This window comes from Serinus canaria, chromosome 1A (assembly GCF_022539315.1).
Source record: "Serinus canaria isolate serCan28SL12 chromosome 1A, serCan2020, whole genome shotgun sequence".
Classification (NCBI taxonomy): Eukaryota; Metazoa; Chordata; class Aves; order Passeriformes; family Fringillidae; genus Serinus; species Serinus canaria.
Genome location: NC_066314.1, coordinates 6,023,356 through 6,047,238, shown reverse-complemented (window position 1 = coordinate 6,047,238; position 23,883 = coordinate 6,023,356). Strand labels below are relative to the sequence as shown.

Genomic DNA, 23,883 nt, shown 5'->3' with positions numbered 1-23,883 from the left:
TTGTGGGTGTTTAAGGAAGCCTGGATGTGGCACTCAGTGCCATGGTCTGGTTGACAAGGTGGTGACCAGTATAGGTTGGACTTAATGGTTCAGAAGGTGTTTTCCAATCAAATTGATTTTGTGATTCTGTGATTCTCTGGAGTGAACTTGAAAACCTATTCCGATATCATCCCACAATCACTAGAACAGGTATCACACCTACAGAGCTCTTGGTTACAACAGCCAGTGGTATATAAAATTAGGATCATCAGAATTTACTGCAAGATTTAGATATGACCATTAAAAATAGTATTTATTCCTTCTGAATACCTGATCTGATGGACAAGCTTGAATTCTTCCTGTATTCAGCTAAGCTGCCAAAAGAGAACACAAAGGGTGTGAAGCATTAGAGCTCCTCCAAAACTTTTGAATCTATATTTTGGATTGCACTCTGCATTCCCTAAGAAATCCTCTTAACTAAGACCTTGCTACAATACCTAAACAACTTTGTTCCATAGCTTCCCTTATCTGAAATCACTTAGAAAAGTTTTTTTTACTCATATACTCATAATTTAACAAATACTAATGAGCAACTCCATAGCAATTACTTTACCTAGAGTTTTGTACAGTCTGACAAATACCCATGATTAACATGCCTGGCAGTGTACTTATAGATCACTTGTAATCTCCAAATAATAGCTGGGTTAGTAGCTAAGCTTCAGGAAGTTTCTTGTAATCACCCTTCGTTCAGATTTTTAGCCATACTTATTTGAGAAGTTCATTAAATTACAGGTTTAGTTAGCAAACCCTCCAGTCTCTAAGTCACTGGCCACTGTTTTGGTGATTGATAAAAGGTCCAGGTTTCTTCAGTCCATACTGACACAGATACACCACTTCAGGTGTGCTGAACAAGTGTTTTTATGTTACCTTCTTCACTGACAGAAGCAAAAAAATAAAACTGCAGTATTGTTTTCTTTGCTTATTTAAAATACCACTGTGTTCAGAACTTTTCATCTTCAAAGTTCAGACTGTATTTTTTAAATCTAAAATAACATCACTGGTATGAAAATACTTGTTTTATTACGTTTTCCTGGTGTGTTTTCTTCCTGAGAGCTTTTGCTGCCTTTAATGAACTGCTCAACAGCTCATTCCTTCCATGTCTTTAGTCTTTTCCTTCTCGTCTTGCACTTCTCTCTGAAAATCCTGACACATCATAATAAACAAACACTGTAACTCTCTCTCTCACTAGTTAGCTCTTGCTATCTAACAGCACATAAAGGCTCACTTCTCCTTGTGTTATTGACCCACTGAATTTCCTGTCCAAGGACTGGACCTGCTCTGTTACCACTCACTCAGCCTGTGTAGCAGCTCAGGCACACGGTGTGACCCTTGGGGTGTCCTGTGCAGGGCCAGGAGTTGGACTCAATCCTTGTGGGTCCTTCCCAACTCTAGATATCCTATGGCTCTATTCTAATTTCTGCTTCTCTTTTCCCCAAAGCAAAAGCAATCCAGCAGTGTGCAGGATTGCAGTGTCAGCCCCTCAGTCAGCACACACTTTGCCTTCCTCCTGGGAGCTGTTATCCATCATGCAAGAGCAGTGTTCTGCAGGCAGTCTGTGTCTGCAGACTGAGGAAAGCTGTGCTCAAGCTCTCCCTTCCTGCCCCAGGATCCCTGGGGAGCTCCATGGCACACCAATGGGGCTGGGGGCATTGAGCCAAGCAGCACTACAGAAATAGCTTTGTCTCCCACCAGGAGATCAAACAGGGTCAGAACACTTGAGCATCCTTTATTTGGTTGGATAACCAAACCTGCACAGCCTGTGAGGGAATGGTGTGTAACAAGGTCAGGTTTGGGCCACGTGAAACTCAAAATATGGGGTCTGTTCTTCCCTTGTGTGCACTAAAACTGTGGGTTTATGTAATCATCAGTGCACAGTCAAGGCTGGTGATTGCACTCTACAACTTCCTTGGCTACAGCTGCAGCCAAAGCAACGCTACTCTTCAGCCTCCTTTTTCTAGTTATCAGCAGAAATTTAAAGCAGAATATGCCTTGATTAGATAAAGCTGTTCAGGATGTGCAGGAGGTTGTGCAGTTTGCAGGAGCAAAGTGGGAGAAACATGACTTCATGTGGCTGTGATGGATGTGCTAAAGCAGTGATGTGAAACATCATAGAACAGAGGTAACTTCTGGGTCATATGGAGTTAATGAATGAGTATGTCAATTAACTAGGATGAAATACTAAAGCAGGCTTCAGAGATGATTTTGGGAGCTGTCTCCCCAAGTGAATGCACACCCTGCCTGTGATCTGCTTTTTCTCACCTACCATGACTTTCCATCTGCAAGTGCTGGGTCTGGTTAAACCCCACTTGTTTCTTTCCAGAAATGTCTCTGGCTCACAGTGAGCTTGGATTACTTAAGCATTGCTTGCCCAGGTAACTGAGAAGAGCAAGGAGATGCCAACTTCACCATGAAACCAGGAAAGGAAAGATGCTGGCAGAAATCCTGTGGTGGTGGGAACACTGCTGCGAGGCAGTCAACACTGGGGTCAGCCTGGGATGCCTGTCTTCCACTTGGTTTCATTTGTCTCCCACTTAACCTCAATGTTTTGGTCCTTTATCCTTTGTTTCTCAATAAAGACTGATTTCTTTCCTTTCTCCAGATGATAGCTGGGCTGAAACCATTCCTTGGGATTTCTCACCCTTGGGTGAGAAAAACAGTGGTGCCTGAAGCCTTCAGGAGCCATCCTGCATAGTCCCCCCAATGGAAATCCTGCTTTAACAACTCATACACTGAGAAGAGCACCAACAGCGACAACAGATTGCATTCCTGGTCCTCAAGGAAAGAAAAAAGAGATAATCCACAACATTCTGCTATAGAAATGGCTCATTCCCAGGCATGGGGAAGCATTTATTTGATCAAGCAGTACTAACATTTCTGTAGAAAGAGAAGAAACAGAACCTGTTTCCACACACACACCATCCCAGAAAACTGTCAAGTGCAAATAAGCAGCATGATTTAAGGTATTCCACGGTCACCTCACTAATCTGTCCCCTGGACTGGATTTTTAACTTTATAAAGACATTTTGTAAAAAATTGTATAAGAGAAAAAGAAGTATCAGGAGTAACAGGCACTTCTCATTGTTAGGTATTCCCCAACATGAAAAAATTGATCTGGCTTTGTTCTTCACAGGAGGAGGCACTAAACATGACTGACATCAGGAGCAGTGCATCATTGAAAACTTAGATAAAAGTGTGGGTCAGAACATCTTCCTGCTGCTTGTTGTGAAGGGTTCCAATGCCAACTGCTGGGGCTGGTAGAGGAGGTCTGCTCACAAGACGGAGCTGAAATGTGAGTTGTGGGGAAATTATTAATGACAGAATATTAAGGACAGAAATTATTAAGGACAGAATCACATCTCAAGGGCCTGATGCAACAGTGATATCTGCTGTCAGATAACTGGGCAGTCCCAGCTGCAAGTAATGCAGGAAGTTATTCCCCATCTCCTAAAGACCATGGCTCCAAGGACTTTACAGTGCATGATCGGCCAGAGCAAATGGCACCTTTGCATTCTCCTCCTACTCCCCTACTTGGGGTCTTTCATTATCCTGTCTACTTTGAACACCATGTAAAATAAAGCTCCAGTTCTGCTCTTCACCAATGGTGCTATAAAGAGCAGAAGTAGCTGAAATTAGAACACACATTTGGTTTAGGAATCGAGATTAGGTTTTTTGTCAAGCACCATAAAATTTTGAATTCAAGGAGAACTTCAAACTTAATTTTAAAGAGGAAACACCCTGGGGACATCTTACCTTAAGCCCCAGCTGCTTTTCAAACCGTGGAGACACAAAGGACCATGGACCCATGTTCTGTGGTTCTTCCTGACTCCAGATGAAGACTAAAGGAAGGATAAGGGTACATAACAAACATACATATTTATCTTTTCAGCAGAGAAAGAAAAACAGTTTTTTGTTTTTGTAGCACCTCTAGTTTTTTTGTCTTGGCGTTACCTTTGAAATGAAGGCATGCCAGACTTCATTCCCTTGCAGCTCAGAACTGAATTCAAACCCAAAGTATGTCCACCATTAGGGTATACTGTGTGTATATTCTGCTTTTCTACTGCTGTTTTCAAAAGCTACTAAAAGGACTGGACTGCAAAGACCAATGCAAAAAATATCTCAAATGGTTTGCTCTGATTTTCATGCTGCTTCTTGGAAGCTAACAATAGCAGAGAAAAGAGTTCTTTTAACACAAGTGATAAACATTTCTGAAACATCCCACTCCAGAAACACTTGGATGTATGAGGGGGAGAACAAAGAGGAAAAAGCCACTACAGCTCTTCATCTTAAAAGGCAACAGATTTAGTTCAGCACTTCAAAGAGACCAGAAACACAAAGGTTGAAGCTTGGCTGACCTTTTGCATGGCTGTACTTGCTCAACTCTTGCTGTAGAGCTTCCAGAGGGAAAGGACAGAGCTCTTCAAGTCTCAGAATAGCTGTGCTGTGCTGCTTTTCTCCCAGTGTTTCTCTTTGCTTCACCAGAGCATAGTAATGCTTTCCAGAACACAGCACCACTTGGGTGACACTAAAAAAAATAAAAAAATGTTTCCAAGTTTAGTGTTTTACAGAAATTTGATGCAGAACAGCTTGGAAGAACACTCCCAACCAAAAAAAAAAACCAGTCAAACTTCAAAGACAACTTCACAGAGCTAAATTGCTTCCCTAGACCATCTTTTCTCTTCCTTGCCTTCCCTTCCCTCCCATTCCCTCCAACAGTTGGCAAACTAACCTTTGAGGAAAGTATGCCAGAGGTCCTGTTTCTTCAGTAATTCTGGGACAGTTACCTTACAATGGGATTGATCTCTCTAAGGTCTGACTATTAAAAATGAAACACCCAGTCAAAGCTAGTCATCTCTGCACTCTCTGTAAAAAATAAACCAGAGGGAGAGAAGTCCCTCCAGAGAACAATTCTCTGCCATGCCAGAGCAGGACTGCCTGCTGGAGAGACACCACACCCTCCTGCAATCACAGAGGTCTTGGCTGCCTAATCTTACTGGAAAAAGCAATGAGATAAACTACACCCTTTGTGCCTCACCATTCAACTTAAAAAACCCAAGATGCTAAGGTACTTCCAGCCTTCTGACTGGGGGTCAGGAAGTGAAGAGAAGGGAGGCTCAGACTTGGGTACTACTGGGGCAAGCAGCAGATCAGGAGAAAAAATATTAAGGCTGAATTGGTCGTTGTGAACAGGATTCACTGTAACATCTGAAAGTAGAGAGATGTACACACACTTTGTTATTGCCCCACCTCATCAGCTCAGGCATTCCAGCCCCAGAACAAAAATTCTGGATTCAGTTTTGGGCCAGTCATGACAAGAAGACATTAAGGAGCTGGAGCCCATCCAGAGAAGGGAATGGAGCTGGTGAAAGGTTTGGAGCACAAGTCCTGTGAGGGCCTCAGCCTGGGGAAAAGGAGGCTCAGGAGGTGCCTTTTCACTCTCTACAACCCCCTGACAGGTCATAGCCAGGTGGGAGTTTGTCTCTTCTCTCAGGTAACACACAATAGGATAAGAGGAAACAGCTTCAAGTTGCATCAGAGGAAGTTTAGATTGGACTCTAAGAAAATTTCTTCACTGAAAGGGTCAAGCACTCAAACAGGCCTCCCAAGGCAGTGGTGGAGTCACCATCTTGGAGGTATTTAAATGTCCAGATGTGACACTTGGGACATGGTTTAGTGGTGGACTTGGCAGTACTGGGCTAAGGTTGGACTTAATGATCTTAAGGGTCTTTTCCAAGTTAACAAATCTATGATTCTATGATTCACGTCACAGCTGCTCCACTGACTGCCAGCTAATGGACATGGTGCAGAATAGGCCCCATCAGGCTGGTAACTACAGTCACAAACTCCCTGTGAGGCCAAGGGGTGACAGCCTAAACACTTCACTGCTTTGCAGACAGATGTGGTTACTACCAACAGTTACCAAAGGAAAAGGAGAGGAAGTAAAACTAACCACAGTCGCTTATCATAAAAAATTTTCCCCTCAAAGTCGCCTCTTTCATATCGCTTCAAATTTGAGCTGTTGGGTAGGAGAAAGGGACAGGACATCTCTTTTGAGCTTCTCCTCTAAGAAAGCAGAGCTACCTTTTAGGATCTACTGAGGAGTCACCAATGACAGGCTTGAATGTTGTCCCTGAGGCCATTTCTTCAAAACTTGATACAGCAGCCTACATGGGGGAAGAGTTGGAAGTTACCAAACCTTGCTGCTTTTCCGTCAGGCCAGAGTCAGAAAGAATACTGAGACAGGGTTTGGTAAGTACAAAATACAGAGTCTTCCCTCTCCCTCATATTCCTATTCCCAGTGAAAAGTGAGATGATAAGCTTCCCAAGAACATCATCAGGCCAGGAATGAACCCTACTTCTAGCTCACCTCCACCCAGCTTTAATCCTCAATCTGTTTGGCCCCAAACAGGCAAAATTCCACTGATTTGACCCCAAAACAGCAATCAGAGAACACAGAGAGAAAAAAAAGGGAAGAAACACAAAAGAGGATAAAGAGGAAAAAAAAAAATAAAGAGGAAGGACATTTTCTGCTTACTGGAAGCCTGAGTAACACTTTGGGAGAAGCAACAATGAGAGGTTTCCTGAAGTTTCGGATCATTTGCCTCCGGAGTAAATGGAAATACTGTGCTGGGGTGGTGGGATGCACAACTGACATGTTGACCTGGTCACCATCAACACCCTCTTCTGAGCTGTCACACATCTGTACAGGGGGAACACAGCAGTACCTTGTCAAATGCAAGCAGTGAGACTAAAATGCAAGAAAGAATCCAGGCACACGAGGCACACTGACCTGTACAGGAACAGATTAGTAAATATCCAAATTCAAGAGAGGAACAACTTCAGAGAAGAAATGGGTTTAGCACTGAACTGGTAAGATTGTGTCTGAAGTGCCTCCTTGGAGCCTACTGCAGCCCAGCTGGCAGAGCACTGACTGCCAGTGCTGTGCTGGGCTGTGTGACCCTGGAGCTGTGGGGGTACCTGTAGGAACCGTTCCATCCGGCAGGACGAGTGCTCAGGGCCTGCACCATCATAGCCATGGGGAAGAAGAATTACTATCCCACTCTGCAGAAGCCATTTAGCCTCACCTAGAAACACAGAATGAGGAGGAAGGAAAGGATGATTTCCACAGAACATAAAGCCACAGAACGTATTCCTTTGCACATACTGCTCAGGAAAAAGAATAACCAATGTCCAGGTCATTAAAGACAAGTCTGAAACATGCTGCTTGCATTTTGCCCTGAGATTCCTTACAGTGAAATAACACGTTAGGTGATCTGAATTTTCTGAAATCATCAGGTAGCTCTGGGCTCCCAGAAGACCCAAGTCTCCACATGGAACACATGACACAGTGAAATTTTAAAACTTCATCTCTGCAGGTGTGATCCCAGCAGCATCCTGTGAACCAATCCTGGTTAACACAGCAGTGCTCATTCCCCTGAGCTCTGTCAAACCTCCTGCACTATACAAGAGACTACAATCAAATCCAGAATTTGGGTGGGATAAGAGTGCCTCTGAATTTCCATCTCTGACTACAGAGGTTTTATATCTGAACACTCAAAAAACGTGTTAGAGTCAAACTTAGTAAAGTATTGTGGGGCTTTTTGTTTCTTTTAAATAATCACTATTTTCCTTCTCTATTGCTTCAGGAATTTTTCAGATGCTTCACAAAGGAAAGGTACAGCCTGTAAAGGTACCAGGCATATATACACACAGTAAAATACATGTGGGGTAAGAAAGGCTTTTAGTATAATTAATTGTCCTTTTGTAAGGACTCTATTCTGCCAAGTATTCTTTCATTTCAGATGTACTGTCTTTAGAGAAAAGCTGCACAGAAGTCAGGAACTCAAATGCAAGCTCATAGGACTCCTTGAGAAAACAATTATTTGCACAACATGTTGTCCTTTTACTTGAAAGAGGAAGGATTTTCTAAAAATGATTAATTCTTAAATATATTAGTTCCTTGTACACTCACCTCCAGAGATGAAAGTGTCAAATATTATCTGAGCTCCATTAAAGAAGTCTCCAAATTGAGCTTCCCAAATTGGCAGTAACTTAGGGTTCTCAATACTCATTCCATATTCAAAACCAAGCACAGCTTCTTCAGACAAGGGACTGTTACTCACCTAACAAAAGGAAATTGTTGGGAGAGGTGGATGAGGAAAAAGACAACGAAGGGTTAAGAAGCATCGGAACCAGACAAACAGTGCTGACAACACATACTCCTAAAGGCAATTGATAGGCACTGATTTTTTGCTTTTGAATGAAGGCACTGAGAGGAAAAGAATAACATTTGATCTCTCAAGGAAAAGCAAACACCCTTGTCAAAGTTGTAATTTATAATGACAAAGAATAGGGATGCCCTGACTGTTTTTATGTCCCTGTATCTGGGGTTTGCCAGAACATACACTAGACCTACATATGTCTCAACAGCTTTAAAAAATGCATTGTTTCAGTACAATTTGAAGAAGGTGGTCTTGTGGGCTACAGAACCTACCTCTAGGAAACCCTTCTGGTCTGGGGACATGTGATTCAGAGGAATGTAGGTATCATCTGTCTCTTGGCAAACCAACATCGCGTGTCGTTGGCTGAAGGTTCCTCTGCCAACATCTTGTCCACTTAGTCGGATATTAAACCCTTGCCAAGCAATAAATACAACACCAGATCAGCAAGTTATGTGAAAAGAAAACATGCAGGACATAATTTTATCTCTTGTGATATCTCTTTTTGGATTTCCCCTTATCAGCAACATCAAATCTGAGATGCAATTCTTAACCAGCAACAGCTCCAACTGTCAAACACACAGATGCTCTGACATTATTTTGGGTAAAATGGTTCAATTTACTGAAGCAAACTGCAAAAAAAAATGTGCATTCTGTATCATATGTAAATGGAGATTTGAATTCAGGCTAGAGAGGAGGGAGAAGAAATAATAGCATAAAGCACACAAAGTACTTGGGAGGCACACTGATGTCAGCTGCACTGCTTGTGCTCAGCTCTATGCACAAATGTTTTTGGGGAGTGAGAGGTGTCAGGGTTTAAGCTGGCACAATATAGTGCTCCCCGAGAACACCTACTTCCCTGGCACTATGTGCGTATGAGCGCAGAGGACAGAGTAAAGCAGTCTAACTTAAGGTAAAAGGAAAAAAAAGCATTTTAACTTAAACTACAAAGAAAGAAACAAAAAACACAATAGAACATAAGTGAATTAACCTCAAAATACTTCGCCTCCCCCCACTAAAATTTCGGAATTCTTGCTATCTTCAGCCGTCGATTCTCAGTCTCTTGAGGAGAGAGAAGTCTCTCTTGCGCCCACACGCCTTCCATGTACAGTGCTCTCACCACTGCACATGGTCAGAGAGCTTCTGGGGTTTTTCATTGAAGGATACTTTGACTAGTTCTAAAAGGGAGCACAGTCTTCTCTTTTCTGGGACACTTGTCCCCCCCAATTTCACTCTAGGGGCCGAGGGGTCTCTTGAACAGAGATCGTATTCTTCGTCTTTTATTCTTTGAAGTGGAGGGCACTACCACACCCTCCTTCACACGTGTCTCTGTTCCATCCTCTAATTACTTGAACCTTCTTGGCTCTGAGCCCACGCCTCCCCCTAGAACGCATCTCGTGGCACAGAAACACTCGTGGTTCTGTGTGGCTACACAATAAAGGTTAGACTAAGCTACTCTATATCTCCCTCACTTAGAAATTTTTCTTCAACATCTTCTAATATCAAAATGCTTCTCAAATTCTTATCCACTCAGGAAGACTCAGCGTTTGCAAGGGTCTAATCTTCTTTGGAGGGGTTAAAAGTCCCAGGCTCGCTGCAGGTTTCTACTTCGTCAACTTCCACGCTTGTCTCCTGCTGGCACTCCCCTACTTTCACGCGGGCCACTATCACAGGCACCGGCTCTGTCTCTCTATCTCCCTCTCCGGGGGGGGGGGGGGGGGGGGGGGGGAATGGAGGATGGATGCTTGAACCTTTTGAAGTTCTCTTTTATCTTGGGCCAGGCTGGCTTACTCTCTCCTCGGCCACATGGCTCCGAATCCCCCCTGCCCAGCCAGATATGGGAAGGGGGGGGGGTCTTGCTCATCTAGCGGATCCAAGAGAAGCCCCTGGAGATCATAGCTTTAACCCCTGTGTTCTCAGAGCGTATCCTGCACCTCAGGTGGACAAACCAGGTGCCAATATTAAATTCTGCAACACTGATGGATTGCCCACACCATCACAAAAACTTCATTTCCCTTTCAAACCACGGACAAGAGGGAACTACAGTTCTTGGAAGATATTTAAGACTCAGTCTACAAATATTAGTGACACAGAGGATTCATACTTACCTTCTCTTAGACCATGCAAATTGTCAAATTTATAAATTTCTTAGGTGTTTAGAAACACCTAAGAAATCTAATGTTATCCTTTATTGACATTAAAGCAAAAATATTTTACTGTCTCCTGTCTAGTTGCCTCTTACCTTGGCTCAGCAGAGAACCAAATGCTAAAGTTTCAGCTGTTGCCCAGTCCAGCTTTTTTCCTTCCTCCATTTTTTGAACTCTTGACTAAGCAAAAAAAACAGAAGAAGAAAAAAATCACTATTTTGTCTTTTTCCATCTGCAGCTTTTTTGGTGGCACAGACTAATATTAGAACCTATAAAAAAAAAACCACAAGAAAGAAATGCTATATTCCTGCAGCCAGCTTAGGCTGCATTAAAACACCGATTCTTATTTCAGCACCTCCTAAAGAAGGTTGCCTGAGGAACACAGAACCATAGGTGATCCATGTGTTCACCTCCCAGTCAACAAACTGCACTGATTAAATAATCCTAGTCGGAAAATATTTAAAATCTTAGCACAGCACAGAGTGTAGTCTTGACAGACTTCTGCTCTGTCTGGTTAGCAGTGATGAAAGATACCAGGTGTAAGTATTTCAGTCTCCAGAACTCTTCCCTGTTCTGGCCTGCAGAATGCAGAAGAATGATCAAACTGAGCTGTGGAGTTCTTGCCTTGGGCTGGGAAATCAAAACATCAGTCTTTTGAAATACTCACAGTCTCTCTCTGGCTGCCAAGCAGACACCTGCACACACTCATCATCCATCAAAGGGAAACATTCACAAACCCCAAACTGATCCAAACCAAACACCAGCTTAGGAGCTATCAAACCCAGACTGTCAAACTAGGCCACATGTTGTGTAGTGTTTATATATAAAAATAATAAAACACTCACTATTGGTTTTAGACTCAGGAACACTATTGCCAGGTTCCTGAGTCACTTCTTTACAAAGCACTCATTCTAATTACCAACTGTATAAATGTTAGTAAGTTATCATAACAGTTTCTTTCTATTTGTAAGACTAATAAACTGTATTTTCTATAAGCTTTTTTCTTCATTGCAATAAAATATTGTTGAAATAACAAACTAAAGTACATGGTCAGACCTGGGGGAAAAAAAATCTTTCTTCAAAACTGGAGGAAAAATGGCATCATCTCAGCCTTGAAACAGAGTGAGCTGTTTTTCCTAGAGAATACCATGCTGTTTTTTGTAACTGGCAATCCTGTAACAGGTTTGAGCCATGGCATCAAAAGTATCATGATGCTCTACTCACCTGAGCATAGGTCTTCAGGAGATGGCTGTGCATCTGGAGCTCTTCAGGCACCTCCACAGACTTGGCCCCAATGAACTGCAGCAGAGGCACAGGCATGCCCGTGTCCCAGGTGGTGATTGTGGCAGAAGGCTCCACAAGGCCTTTCCAGTGAGCCTGCAGGTTGGTAGGGGGTGGGCTGTATGAAGTCATGTTGGCAAGGTGATCATTCAGCTTGGAATAGCACGTGGTCTTTATCTCAGCCACTTCAGCCTCAGTCATGAGCCCAGCAGCCATGAGGTGTTCTGCGTACGTGTCCGGGATACTCTTACGGGACCTGCCAGGGAGGGAATCAAATCACACAGATATTCAGCCTAAAAGCAGTGTCACAGGAGAACAAGGAAATACCACCTTACTACAGTCAGGTACCATGGAAAAATCATATAAATGGTGTTCTGGTGCATTATATTTATTTGCATGAAGTTTAATTTCCTGGCATTTTCAAAAATATAATAGTTTTATAGCCCTTTATTAAAAAAGTGAAAGTGCTATAGTTGGCAGTTACAGGTTAAAAAACAAGTCAAAACCCCCTCTGTGCTACCATGCATATTTTCTTCAGAGAAACTCACAGTAGGATTTGCACATTGGAGAGAATCAAGGCAACCATTCCATAAACTCTTCACCTAAAATACCAGAATTCACTGGCAAGTGAATTTTTGTGTGCTTTTCTTTTGGGATAAGGATGGAATCTGAATACATTTAAATGCTGATAAAGATGAGTCCCCACTGGAAGCAGCAGGACCAGGCAAAGACAAGACAAGCATCACACTGGCTTCCTGCCCATTCTCCCACAGTATGCACACTTCCCCTTGGCACACAGAAGGCAGCTTTGCCCTCTGATTACCAGTGGTCACAAATTTGAAATCCAAGAGCTATGTCCAAGATTGTTCTCCAAAAAGCACCAAGCCACATATTCAACAGCCAACAGTAATGTTTGCTCATTAACATCTTATTATTAGACTCACACTGTAGTCAAGGGCTGCTGACAGTCCAGCTGCACCTTACATAAAGACCAGTGGATACGTCAAAGGATCTCACACAGAAGCTTCTGTTGCACAGCAGACTTGAGGTGGTGCAGACATATTTTGGTGGTGCGACCCTTACCTGATGATTTTGTACATGCTGGGGTTGGTGAAGAAGGGCTCATCAAGCTCATTGTGGCCCCACTGTCTGTAGCACAGCAAGTCCACAATGACGTCCCTGCGGAAGTGGCGCTGGTACTCCACAGCCAGTCGTGTGGCACGGACAACTTCCTCAGGATCATCCCCGTTCACATGGATAACTGCACATCCAACGATTTTACCTGCCCAGGGATTCAAACACAGCAGCAATGACACCCAACCCCTTCCAAAGAAAGCACACACACACCTGCTCTGCTGAAACTACAGACAACCCATGGGAAGTAAGTATATTAAAAACAAATCCAAAAAAGATGTTCTTTGTGATGAGAGCTGGGGTAAGGAAAGGAGTCTTGCCTGAGAGAACCTGCAATTAGCCCAACCTGTTGTATTTGTCAGTTTGAGCACAACTTCTTTATGAACACTTTGTTCCCAGAGGACTTTCTATATACAGCTCCTGCATCACATTAATCTGGTAGTGCACAGGAGCTAGGAGAGAACTCCTGCATCACATTAATCTGGTAGTGTACAGGAACTGGGAGAGAACTACTTGATTGCTTCTCTTTCAAAAAGAAATTGAGTTTTATTTCCTTCTTATCCTAAGCTGTCTCTACTATGAATTCATACAAGCCAAAAGCAACTTTCTCCCTTATTAGTAGGGAGTATCATTCTATCCACTGCTCCTCCAGGCAGAAAAATCTCTTCATTAAAGACAACACTGTAAAATTTCAATATCTTAACACCCTCTCCTGTATGACAATTTGGCTGCAAGCAACAGTGCTCCTTTTGTACTTTATCTGCCCAAATTCTGGAAGCTAAGATACTTCAGCCATTCCTGGCTCATGCCAAGTTTTCCTCCCTAGCAAAATATTAAAGCTCAACTACATAACAGCCCCTCCTCACTGACAGGTAAGAACAAAGGAAAACTAAGGATGGAGGCAAAAAATAAACCCAAACAAAACCAATCCATAACAAAAAAACAGCCCAAGGAAAACAGTAATAACATATGCTATCTAGCTTACCAGATTTAATGAATCTACTTGTTTGGTTTGATGAAACCGTAAGACAAGCACTTGATGTTAGGTCAAAAGCACACAAAAGTGTATTTTTACTTATTGGAGACATATACAAGATAACTAACTACTAAGTCTCTGATCTTCCTGGTAATACCTCTGTTTATCACTAAGAAAGATTAGTCCAAAACAAAGCTTCCAGTTCAGGCATAGAAAGGTCTTGAGCTTCATCTTTAAAGTGAAAGCCCAACAGGCTCACATGACAACAAACAGAACAGGAAAAAATGGAGGAGTATCTGATGTAAAAATCTTGCTCAGAAAACACACAGATGATTTTAATGAAATTTAACAAGATATATTTAAAATAGATCTGTTATATACTCCATTGCAATACCTTTTCAAAAGCTGTCAATAATATGACAGAAACTGAGTTATAAAGACTTCACAGAAATCTTGCAATTATTTTATCACAACCTGTAAAAATGTGACAAGATTTTCCCTTGATATTTAGTCTTTGACATAAAGCAGATAGGGGAAGGCATACTTTTAGCATCTGAATTGTTGCTAGTAGGAGAAAATAATAATAATATTTAAAAATCTACTCTACCATGAAACTGGAGTTACAATAATCTCTCCCTAGAGCTGACAGGCAGTTGCTATAAAAACTCCATTGCACAGCTTACACTGCAGTTAACAATCCTTTCTGACACAACAGGAAATCTTCCTTGTGATTCAACCCTACCTACCAATGTCACTGCAGTACAGAGATGACCTTCCTCGCTCTGGAGGAGTGGTATAGCCCAGCTGGTTATTAACAATCAAATGGATGCTCCCACCAACTCTGAAATGTGGTAGATTAGAGAGGGTCAGTGTTTCAGGAACGATCCCTTGCCCAGAGAAAGCAGCATCACCATGAACCTACATCAGGGAAGAAGATGGAAAAGTCTTATTAGGAAACACTGGAGGAACAGCAAAATCAAAACCATAGTTCATTAAGTAAGACCTCCTAAAGTGGGTACATGGAACAGACACAGTTCCAGCTGGACCCACTTCTTAATCCCTCTCAGAACACTGTTTCCATGACTTGGGAGTTTATGCAGCCTTATCACTAACACAAGGTCATAGCAGCCAACATATGTACATGAATGCCTGCTGTAATCCCTACCTGGAACTGACCTATAATCTCTTAAAACTGACCCACCAGTGTCCAGGTGACTGCAAGCTTCCTGGCTATGGCAAAGGTGCAGCAGTCAGAGGCAAGCCACTGACCCCTGAACAAAGGGAGCCACTCACCACAGCATTCACTATACCTTTGCTGAAGTTGAATGCTGGGGAACTGGGACTTTTGCCTGTTTCCACCTTACCAAACAGATAAGAACAGAAAAACAAGTGGAAAATGAACTGAATGGAAGCACTCCAAACCAAAAACTTTCAAAAGGAAATAAAACCTAAGTTCTTAGTTACACTTCTAAATAGCAATAGCAAATAAATGCTGCAAATAAAAAAAAAATAGTTCAGAAGGGGAAAGGAGAATACTGTGATAGCCAAGCCAGGTTTCCAACAAAGGCTAGAGGTACTGGAGTGAGTACCATCTAACATTTCAATGTTTTGAAATTGGAGACAGTTCTCCTTTGATGAATATGATGACAGTTTCCTCAGAACGCAGACTCGGTCATTTGCAGATTAAAGTCACTATGCAGACTGATGTACTTCCTTATTGAAGCCAGATGACAGTTCTGCTTTCTAGCTATGGAATAGTGGTTTCAAGCTTTAAAAGATTTCTGCAAGTACACCAAGATAACAGAGGTGCAATCAACCAGTTATCTGGCAGCACTGGGATTTTTATACCATTCCAATAAAGATTTTTAAGAGGTATCACAGCAAAACAAAGGTAACTACTGTAAGAGAGACAAGCCAGCATCCCTACTCTATCCCTTAACCATGCTACACTGCTCCAGAAGTGTTGGGTTTTCACCTTTCCCTCCTGGTTTCTTCTGCTGCCTAAGAAGGCTACTCATCTATGTGATAGCATTTGAGTGAAGATCCTAAAACATCTGAGAAAACTTTATGGCCTTTAGCACATCCCAAAGTATTAAAGCCTGAAGACAGTGACTATCCAACTACACAAGACTGTTCATATGCATCTCAAACCACAGAGGATTCAATTCCTGTGATGCAGGTAGGATTTTACTCATTCTACCAAAAACATGAAAACAGTTTTTGCTAGGGCACATTTTTCTCTGGGCTGCATTAGCAAAAAGCTAAAAGACCTTCAGACCCTGGACAATGAAGCTCACCACTGACAATGACACCTTAACTGATCTTTAGTCATTCTCCCCTCAAGCTCTGGTACTGAGGCTTGTGAAGGAAGAGAAAAAATGCCAGTATGAACCTCAATTCAGAGTGTCTACACTTATATTTCTCAAGAGAAAGCACAGGAAGTTCAAAGACAAACTCCCAAACCAAGATTCTGAAACACAAGGTGCCTGCTTTCATCTCTTTCTTCTCAATTAGCTGAATGAAAGCAGTTAACAGTTGGAACTAAAAATTTGTCTGTTTTCAATCTCACTTGTGTACCTCTTAAAGACACTATCACAAGTAATGATGATACATTATCTTCCTTTTAGGAGTACTTTGAATCCGTTGACTAACTTGGAGGTTAGCACAGAATCAAATGTATCTCTTCTCTGCTATGCAGTCCTTCCTATCACTTACCCCCACAATCATAAGTGAGATTTTTCTTGGATAGGGAGGGTCCATTTATCCTGAATAATTGTTGTTTAAAGACTCATAGTACTTACATTACTATATAGTGAAGATCTACCATTATGAGATAGAAACAATAGTATCTTCTCAAAATAAGAAATACCTGCACTGAAAGACGGAGACATCTGTTTTTTTTTTGCTGCACATTGAGCAGCAAAAGTTTACACTTGCAAGGTCTAAAGACTTTTTTTAAAATAAAAACCTAAGAACCCCAATTTATATGCCCAGAATATTTTGTATTCTCATGTCTGCTTTTTCACAATACCCCACCCTTCCAGAAAAAAGCAAAACATTTTTTTTAACTGAAATACGTTTTCACTCCTACATGTAGCTTCCTCCTTGTTTGTTAGACTTTACAGAACATTTCTGCCCAACTTGATTTTAACCCTGGCTTTAAAATGTTAAGAGTTCAGTTCACTTGCTTCTCCAAATTGAAGTCAATGCAAGAGAAGAAAATTTATCAAGGAACTATTTAGGACTGCTTCTACAGCTATACAAGTCATTTCAAGGAGTAAAAAGTAATTCCAGCAGAGTCTGCAACAGTACCATGACAAAATTCTAAATCCTCCTGAACATTTCGCAGCCTTGTTGATAGCTCTCCTGCAAACCCATTAATTTGAAAGAAAGCTTCCAGTGGCACTTTAAATGCAAAAGAGAGGAAAGGCACACATGGCTCTCAAGCAGAATATTATTAAAATAAAGGGAGGTATCAGAATCAGTATTCAGAAATCTCAGAAGTGCAATTATTTAAATGCCAGCATCATCACAAATGCCACCTGGAAATCTTCCTTGCCCTCCTCCTTCCCCATAGAGATCCCAGCTCTTGACAACAGACATCAACTCAGTTTTGTTTGATATTTCTATGTACATTCCTGTTCATATTCTAGTCCAGCAAGTCTTACAAATATAATTTACAATATGTGAGCAAAATACCTGCAGGCAAATAACTTTGTCCCCAGGCTGTGCAGAACTCTCTGGGGAGTAATCACCATCGAGCAGAGTCTGCTGCCTGGCTCGTGTCTTGCCCACAGCCACTGGGTTGATGGCTTCTAAGTGTGAGGGGTTGGGGAGCAAGGTGACATGCACAGGTCTGTGGGAGCCAAAGTCCAGATCTACAGAAGATGTCAGGTGGGAGAGGACATCCCCAATGGCTGCTGAATTCTCTGGAAACTCACTCAAACCACGCATCTTGCGGAACATGAGCTGCAGAGAAACAGATTTGGTTAAAATCCTTTTCCGATTCACTGACAGGCTGAAAGAAAAACTCGCTCCTACTCCTGAAATTGCAAGGATGTTTCTAAGTAGCAGGACATAAACCCCATCATTAGAGTTCTTTTAACAGTCTCCTGCAGACAGTTCACTGAAGTGTTTATAGGAAGGGAGAACACTCTCACACAGGTAACATTTTACTGCTCCAGCATTTACAACTTTGGCAAACTTTTGGGGGTTTATTTTACTGCAAATAAACCAGGCAGCTGCCTGTGAGATTATAAATCTCTTACTGTCTTAGGCTGCAAGATGTAGCTGGAGGTGTCTATTCTATTGCCATCTGTTAGAGGTAGGGCAGTTTTCTTTATCTCTTCCACAACCAATCCTCCAGGGAGATCTCTCCTGTTCATGGGCCATTGAGTGTCACTGCATGGCTGATAAAATTACATCATCCCAGTGGGAGATGTTCCACGCAGGGGGAGGAGCCAAGAGTTCCTACCTGGATATAATCTGGGATTTGGAACACGACAGACAGCCTTTTCCCACTGCATTCCCAGAGGAGCAGCTTTCTTCTCCTCTGGATTCCCAGAGGAAGACCAGGCCCACCTACACCACCACTGGACCTTCAGAGGAAAACTCCACCCTTCTATAGGATCACCACTCCAACAGAACCACATTTGTCACTCCAGGAGGACTGCAGCCACGATTCAATCAGATTGCTACCAACACCCTGACCTACAGGCTGTCAGGTCCTATTCTGACTCGGTCAGTGCTGTTTTGTATTACTGTATTTTTATTTTTATTTTTAATTTTTCTAATAAAAGAACTGTTATTCCTACTCCCCCATCTTTGCCTGAGAGTCCCTTAACTTCAAAATTATACTAATTCAGAGGGAGGGGGTTTACATTTTCCATTTCAAGAGAGGCTCCTGCTTTCTTCAGCAGACAGCTGTGTTTTCAAACCAAGGCACCTACCTCAGGAGGAAGCTGAAGTAAGCCTGCGAGCAGGTTCAGCCTGCCCCGATGAGGCATTCCAATGATGATATCCGTGACCCCGCTGTACGCACACATCTTGAACAGCTCGTGGAAGAAGCCCATCATGCTCTCTGCTCCTTCTCCACCATATCGCTTCACTGTGGCAAACTTGGTGGCCAAGAAGTGATCAAACTCCTGGTAAAAACAGGACAACTTCAGTATTAGGCTATTTTAAGCAGCAGCCTTCTGTTTATAACATGGAAATATAATTTATGTTTATACCCTTGAGGCATACAAATATAAGCATACCCCTGCAAAGTCTCAGCTCATTCTCCACCCACACAGTCTGAGACCAGAAGCTATGATGACTATAAAAATATCAGCTCTAAGCAGAAAAATGTTGCATTGAGGACCAAACTTTCTCTGTCTCACATGGAAGGTGCTTCAAGAATTCTAACACCAGATCAATTTACAAATTCCTTGGTTGTTTACCTGTTTTAGGTGGAAATTTAGGAATGGTGGTTTTTTACAGTATAAACCATAATGATCTTGAGATACAAAGTGCTAGCAAAACAGTGTTTCATTTTGATTTACATTAGGCACAGTCCTTATTACACAGGTAGAATACTTGGGAGAAGAAAAATAAATGAATCTGTATTTTCTTCTCACTTCACTCCATTCACCTCCTAGAAAGCTCTAGTAAGTGACCAAGTTTTGGAAGCACTGAAAATTTCTTTAGTTTTTACAACTGAAGACAGAAACCAAATGACGTCTGTATCTGAGAAGGGAAGACTAAGCCACACCCAAAGATCTGAACCAACTGTTAGTTGAGCAATACTCAGTTCTAAGGAATAATGTATACAAAACTGGTCACATATAAACGCAGTCTTTTCTGTCAGGGTTAAATTATATACTCTTAGTATAGTTCTGGTCATACTGAAATTAAAGTAGAGCACATCAGGGTCCCAGTATCACCCTCCTGTGTCACCATCAAATTCCTCTAACTGCCAAAGAGGCTACAAAAAATACAAAGTGGGCCATATACTTCCGTTCAGTCATTGGTAAATATTACATTTAACACTCCTTCCACTTGGAAAACTGGAAACAGGGACACTTTCACAGATCCTGCTCTTCTACCTTTCAATCATTCTGGATAACATGGGAAGAAAAGGGGAAAAAATTAAAACTTTTCACAGCACAGAAGTATTGGAATAAATTTTCTCTGTACATTTCAAAAGTACATAAATATTTCACTTCCTTATAGAAGGCATTGAACAAAGGCTCCTTGCTGAAAAGCACCATGTCTGCCAGTGCTATATGATAGCACCTCAGTCCTGAGGTGCTATCATATAGCACTGATTTGTTCTTCCAAACTCTGATTTGTTCTTCCAAAACCTTGAGGGACAGCATACTTTAAGTACAGTAAAATAGATCAGCATGAGGCTGAGAGGAAAACACAGAACAGCTAAGCTAGAGCACAAGTTTTCACAGAGCTCTGCTCAACCTTGTGGTCCCATCAGTAACATTTAATATGAGCTGTCAGATCATTAATCTAAGAGTATGTCACTTTTGAAGACTGATTATTCATGGGTTTACAGCATCATTATTTCAGTAATGGCTGCTAAGTTAATTCAGCAACAAACTCCAATGAGATTCCTGCATTGTACTGCTTCAGGCAAAACCTTGTACTTCTTCCTCCTGCCCACTGTCAAAGCCTTTCAGGACAGTGATTGTTCTTTTTCTGCATGAATCATGTCCAGAATAATAAAGGATCCATGACAGACTCCATGAACTATTACAATCCAGTAACAGGGAACAAAGTACCTGGGACTCCAGCATCAGTTTGCACAAGTGCTTTTTCTCTTCAGGTGTAAATGCTTCTTGCTTTAGCTCTTCAAACCTTTTAGCAAACCATTCTCTCTCCTCCAAAGTTGGAAGTTGGCTTGTTTCTATGGAAATATGCCCGCAGTATATATGGTCAAGATAAGCCATCACATCCTCTACAGAAGCCTCCTCTTTTCCCATGTTTATAAGTCCTGGTGGGAAATAAATGTTATTAGTCACTTTGGGGGAGGAGGGGAAGCACTAAGGCCTGCTTTGGAGAAAATAAAGCAATAAGAGAGACCTCCCTCCTTTGTTTAAGGCTGCAGCAAGGCTCTAAGAGAGACAAGAAAAGACAATTCTTGACTTTTACCCCTGTATTTTCAAACCTTCACTACAGTGTTAAGTATTATGGTAAATCATAGAATGTTACAGTAACACAAGAAATTAATGTTTAACCTCAGCAGTTGTAAGAACCAGCACAAATTTTCATGATTTCTGAAGGTGCTAGAAGGCAGGCTCTCACTGCACTATGATTTCTGCAAGACATGCTGAAGTTAACAATTTTCTGACTCTTCCACAGAGGCCACATCCCCTCAATAAGTCACTCATGAAGAGAATTTGCAGTGATGAGGCTGTGGACTCACCTGTAGTAACGAGAGGACCCTGAAGAACTTCAGCCAGCTCTTGGATTTCAGGTACCATGTTCATAACAGCTTGGCCAGCAAACAGTGGGTTTATTTTGGCTGCTTTGTGCCCATGTTCAGCATAGGCAGTTATTAAACGAGCAAGAGCATGGTCAACTAAAACAAAAAAGAAGCAGAACAGCATCAGACACATGCTCAGATTAAATCCACTTACAGCATCAACACAGGAATGTTTTGTCTGCTGGCAACAATCAAGGTTCTAGCTGGAAAGAGAGCTTTTCTATGCAGTTATTTCTACCTTATTACCCCACAACAGCTCCCATCAGCAAACTGCTCCCCAAAGCAATTTTGAAGCAAGTATACTCTAGATTTCCCCCACACTTCCCCTCATAATTTAGGTTCCTGTAAATATATGCAAAGTTCATTTTGCTTCAAATCTCTCCACAACAGTAGTGAACCAAAACCACTACAAACAGGTATGTCCAAGTCAAGGTCAGCCCATTACCAGTGTAGAGTCTTATTTCTCAAACCAACTCAATCCTATCACTTCTGCTTCCTTGTTCCTTGCTGGAATGACAGGAGGATTGGGTCTTAACAATAATTCAGGTCTCATGACCTCAAAAAAAAAAAAAAAAAAAAAAAAAAAAAAAAAAAAAAAAAAAAAAAAAAAAAAAAACCCACCAAACCAAAAAAAAAAAAAAAAGAACCAGCAAAGTCTGTCTGCAGTAGCCAAGAGCATGTGCTGAGCCAAATGTGGTAAAAATTATCGACATGGGCAGAACTTGACCAGCTGAGAGGTCACACACACGTTACTGTCACCGAGCACAGCCAGAGACCAGGCCGATGAACTGCAAACAATAAAACACTGAAAGCACAACCTGCTACAAATTTATGACATGAACCAGTTGATCAAGCATTCCTAGTGTGGAGGGGTTTTTCATCCTGGTAAAAACGCAGCACTGACAGTAGTCAGGTCTGAAGGCTTTTGTTTTCCAAAACAATGCAATTCTCAGACCATAGCAGAAGGTTATTTCTCTGACACTTGTCAGCCCATTCAAAACATCTCCTTTTCTCTACTGGGTTCTACAACAGAGGGACAGAACCCAGACGAACTGAACGGCTAACAGTGCCCACAATGGTCTCAGCAAGGAGGCCGTTTTTAAACAATTTTTAAAATGTTACATAAAAATATGTTAACCATTAACAAGGAGGCTACTTTGTGACGAGCCTCGGTGTCCAGAAGCTAAAAACTTGTTTCACTCCTGCTCCTGGGCAAAGGGTTTAATTCCTACCAGTCGCCAGAGTAAAGTTAATGCAAATACCACACTCCTACCTAGAAGAGTTTTCTGCTTGAAATCACCTTTCTGCACTGTAAAACGGAGCTAAAAGCAACACAGGATTGCTACAGGAGAGAGTTACCTGTAGTTAATAATGGAATCCGGTTATTATTCCAATAGAATCCTAGAATGTTACGTGGTTGGAAGGCATCTTATAGACCATCCCGTCCCAACCCCCTGCCGAGGGCAGGGACATCTCCCGCTACACCAGGCTCCTCAAATCCCATCTGGCTTTGAACACCCTCAGGGTTGGGGTGTCCACAACCTCCCTAGACAACCTGGTCAGTGTCACCACCCTCAGTGCGGCTAGTTCAAGCCCCATGACACAAAAGGAAAATGACAGGCGCGTGGCAGCGGTACTTCTACGAGCAGCAGAACTCTCCGAGAGCCCATCGCTGAGCAAACTTCAGCAGTCGGTGCTCTCACAGCCGCTTCAGCCCATGGAGCGGAGCCAGGCGCACCAGGCTTGCAGAAAGCACAGCCAAGAGCTCTCGGAGCGGGTCTGCTCCGCGCTCGACCCCGCCGGGAACAACACACGCCGCACCTCAGAGCGCCCGCTCCGCGCCGGGCCCCGCTCCGGGGCAGCCCCCACCGCGCTCCCTCTGCCCGGCGCGGCCCTGGCGGTGTCCGACCTGCTCTGCCGGCGCCGCGCTGCTCCTCCGCCTGCCCGCCCACCGCCTTCCGCGGTTTGTAGCCGTAGACGCCGCGCTCGGTGCGGTACCAGCGCCTCGGGCCGCCCCGGCAGAGAGCGCAGCGTACGGCCCGAGCCCCCGCCGCGGCCGCCATGGCCATGGCCGCGCTGCCCCCGCCGCCGCCACCGCCCCCGGACCCGCCCCGAGCCCCGGGGGCGGCGCCCGCAGCGGGGGCCTCAGGGGCTCCTGCGGTGCCGAACGCAACGAAAAAGCACGAGATGTTCTGGGCTCCAGCCAGGTAATCTGGAGTGCTGTACCCAGTTCTGGGCTCCTCAGCGCAAGGGAGACGAGGAGCTGCTGCAGAGGGTCCAGCAGAGCCACAGACATGAGGAGGCCTCTGGAGCATCTCTCCTCTCAGGAGGGACTGCGGGAGCTGGGCCTGATCAGTCTGGAGAAGACTGGGAGGAGATTTCATGAATGTAATAAATGTCTCAAAGGTGGGTGCCAAGAAGTTGGTGCCAGACTCTTTTCAGTAGTGCCCAGCAATAGGACTAGGAGCAGTGGCTGTAAAATAAAACCCGAGAGGTTCCACTGCAACATGAGGAAGAACTTTTCACTGAGGGTGGCAGAGCACTGGGACAGGCTGCTCTGGGATGTTGTGGAGTCTCCCTCTATGGAGACACTCACAACCCACCTGGATGAGT

At 43.0% G+C, this 23,883-nt stretch overlaps 1 protein-coding gene across 1 annotated transcript; it reads right to left on the bottom strand.

Moving 5' to 3' along the window:
* Positions 1–2,844: 2,844 nt before the first annotated feature.
* DHTKD1 (dehydrogenase E1 and transketolase domain containing 1) lies at positions 2,845–23,354 on the bottom strand. Its single transcript, XM_050970086.1, has 17 exons — positions 23,180–23,354; positions 21,211–21,366; positions 20,567–20,778; positions 18,743–18,937; positions 17,493–17,762; positions 14,540–14,711; positions 12,767–12,965; positions 11,627–11,939; positions 10,498–10,582; positions 8,531–8,670; positions 8,009–8,159; positions 7,015–7,121; positions 6,572–6,736; positions 6,118–6,200; positions 4,392–4,561; positions 3,790–3,875; positions 2,845–3,321 (listed from the first exon to the last, which is right to left on the bottom strand). The coding sequence occupies exons 1-17, from the start codon at positions 23,337–23,339 to the stop codon at positions 3,220–3,222; spliced, it is 2,766 nt and encodes a 921-aa protein (XP_050826043.1). The 5' UTR covers positions 23,340–23,354; the 3' UTR covers positions 2,845–3,219.
* Positions 23,355–23,883: the final 529 nt, after the last annotated feature.

What these genes read in the sequence shown, in the direction of transcription:
- DHTKD1 (XM_050970086.1), bottom strand. Translation starts at nt 23,339, where the DNA reads ATGGCCATGGCGGCCGCGGCGGGGGCTCGGGCCGTACGCTGCGCTCTC. An exon ending in TACTTCAGCTTCCTCCTGAG is followed by an intron (nt 17,763 to 18,742) that starts GTAGGTGCCTTG and finishes GTTTCTCTGCAG; the next exon opens with CTCATGTTCCGCAAGATGCG. An exon ending in ACAAAGTTATTTGCCTGCAG is followed by an intron (nt 14,712 to 17,492) that starts GTATTTTGCTCA and finishes TCCCTGATGTAG; the next exon opens with GTTCATGGTGATGCTGCTTT.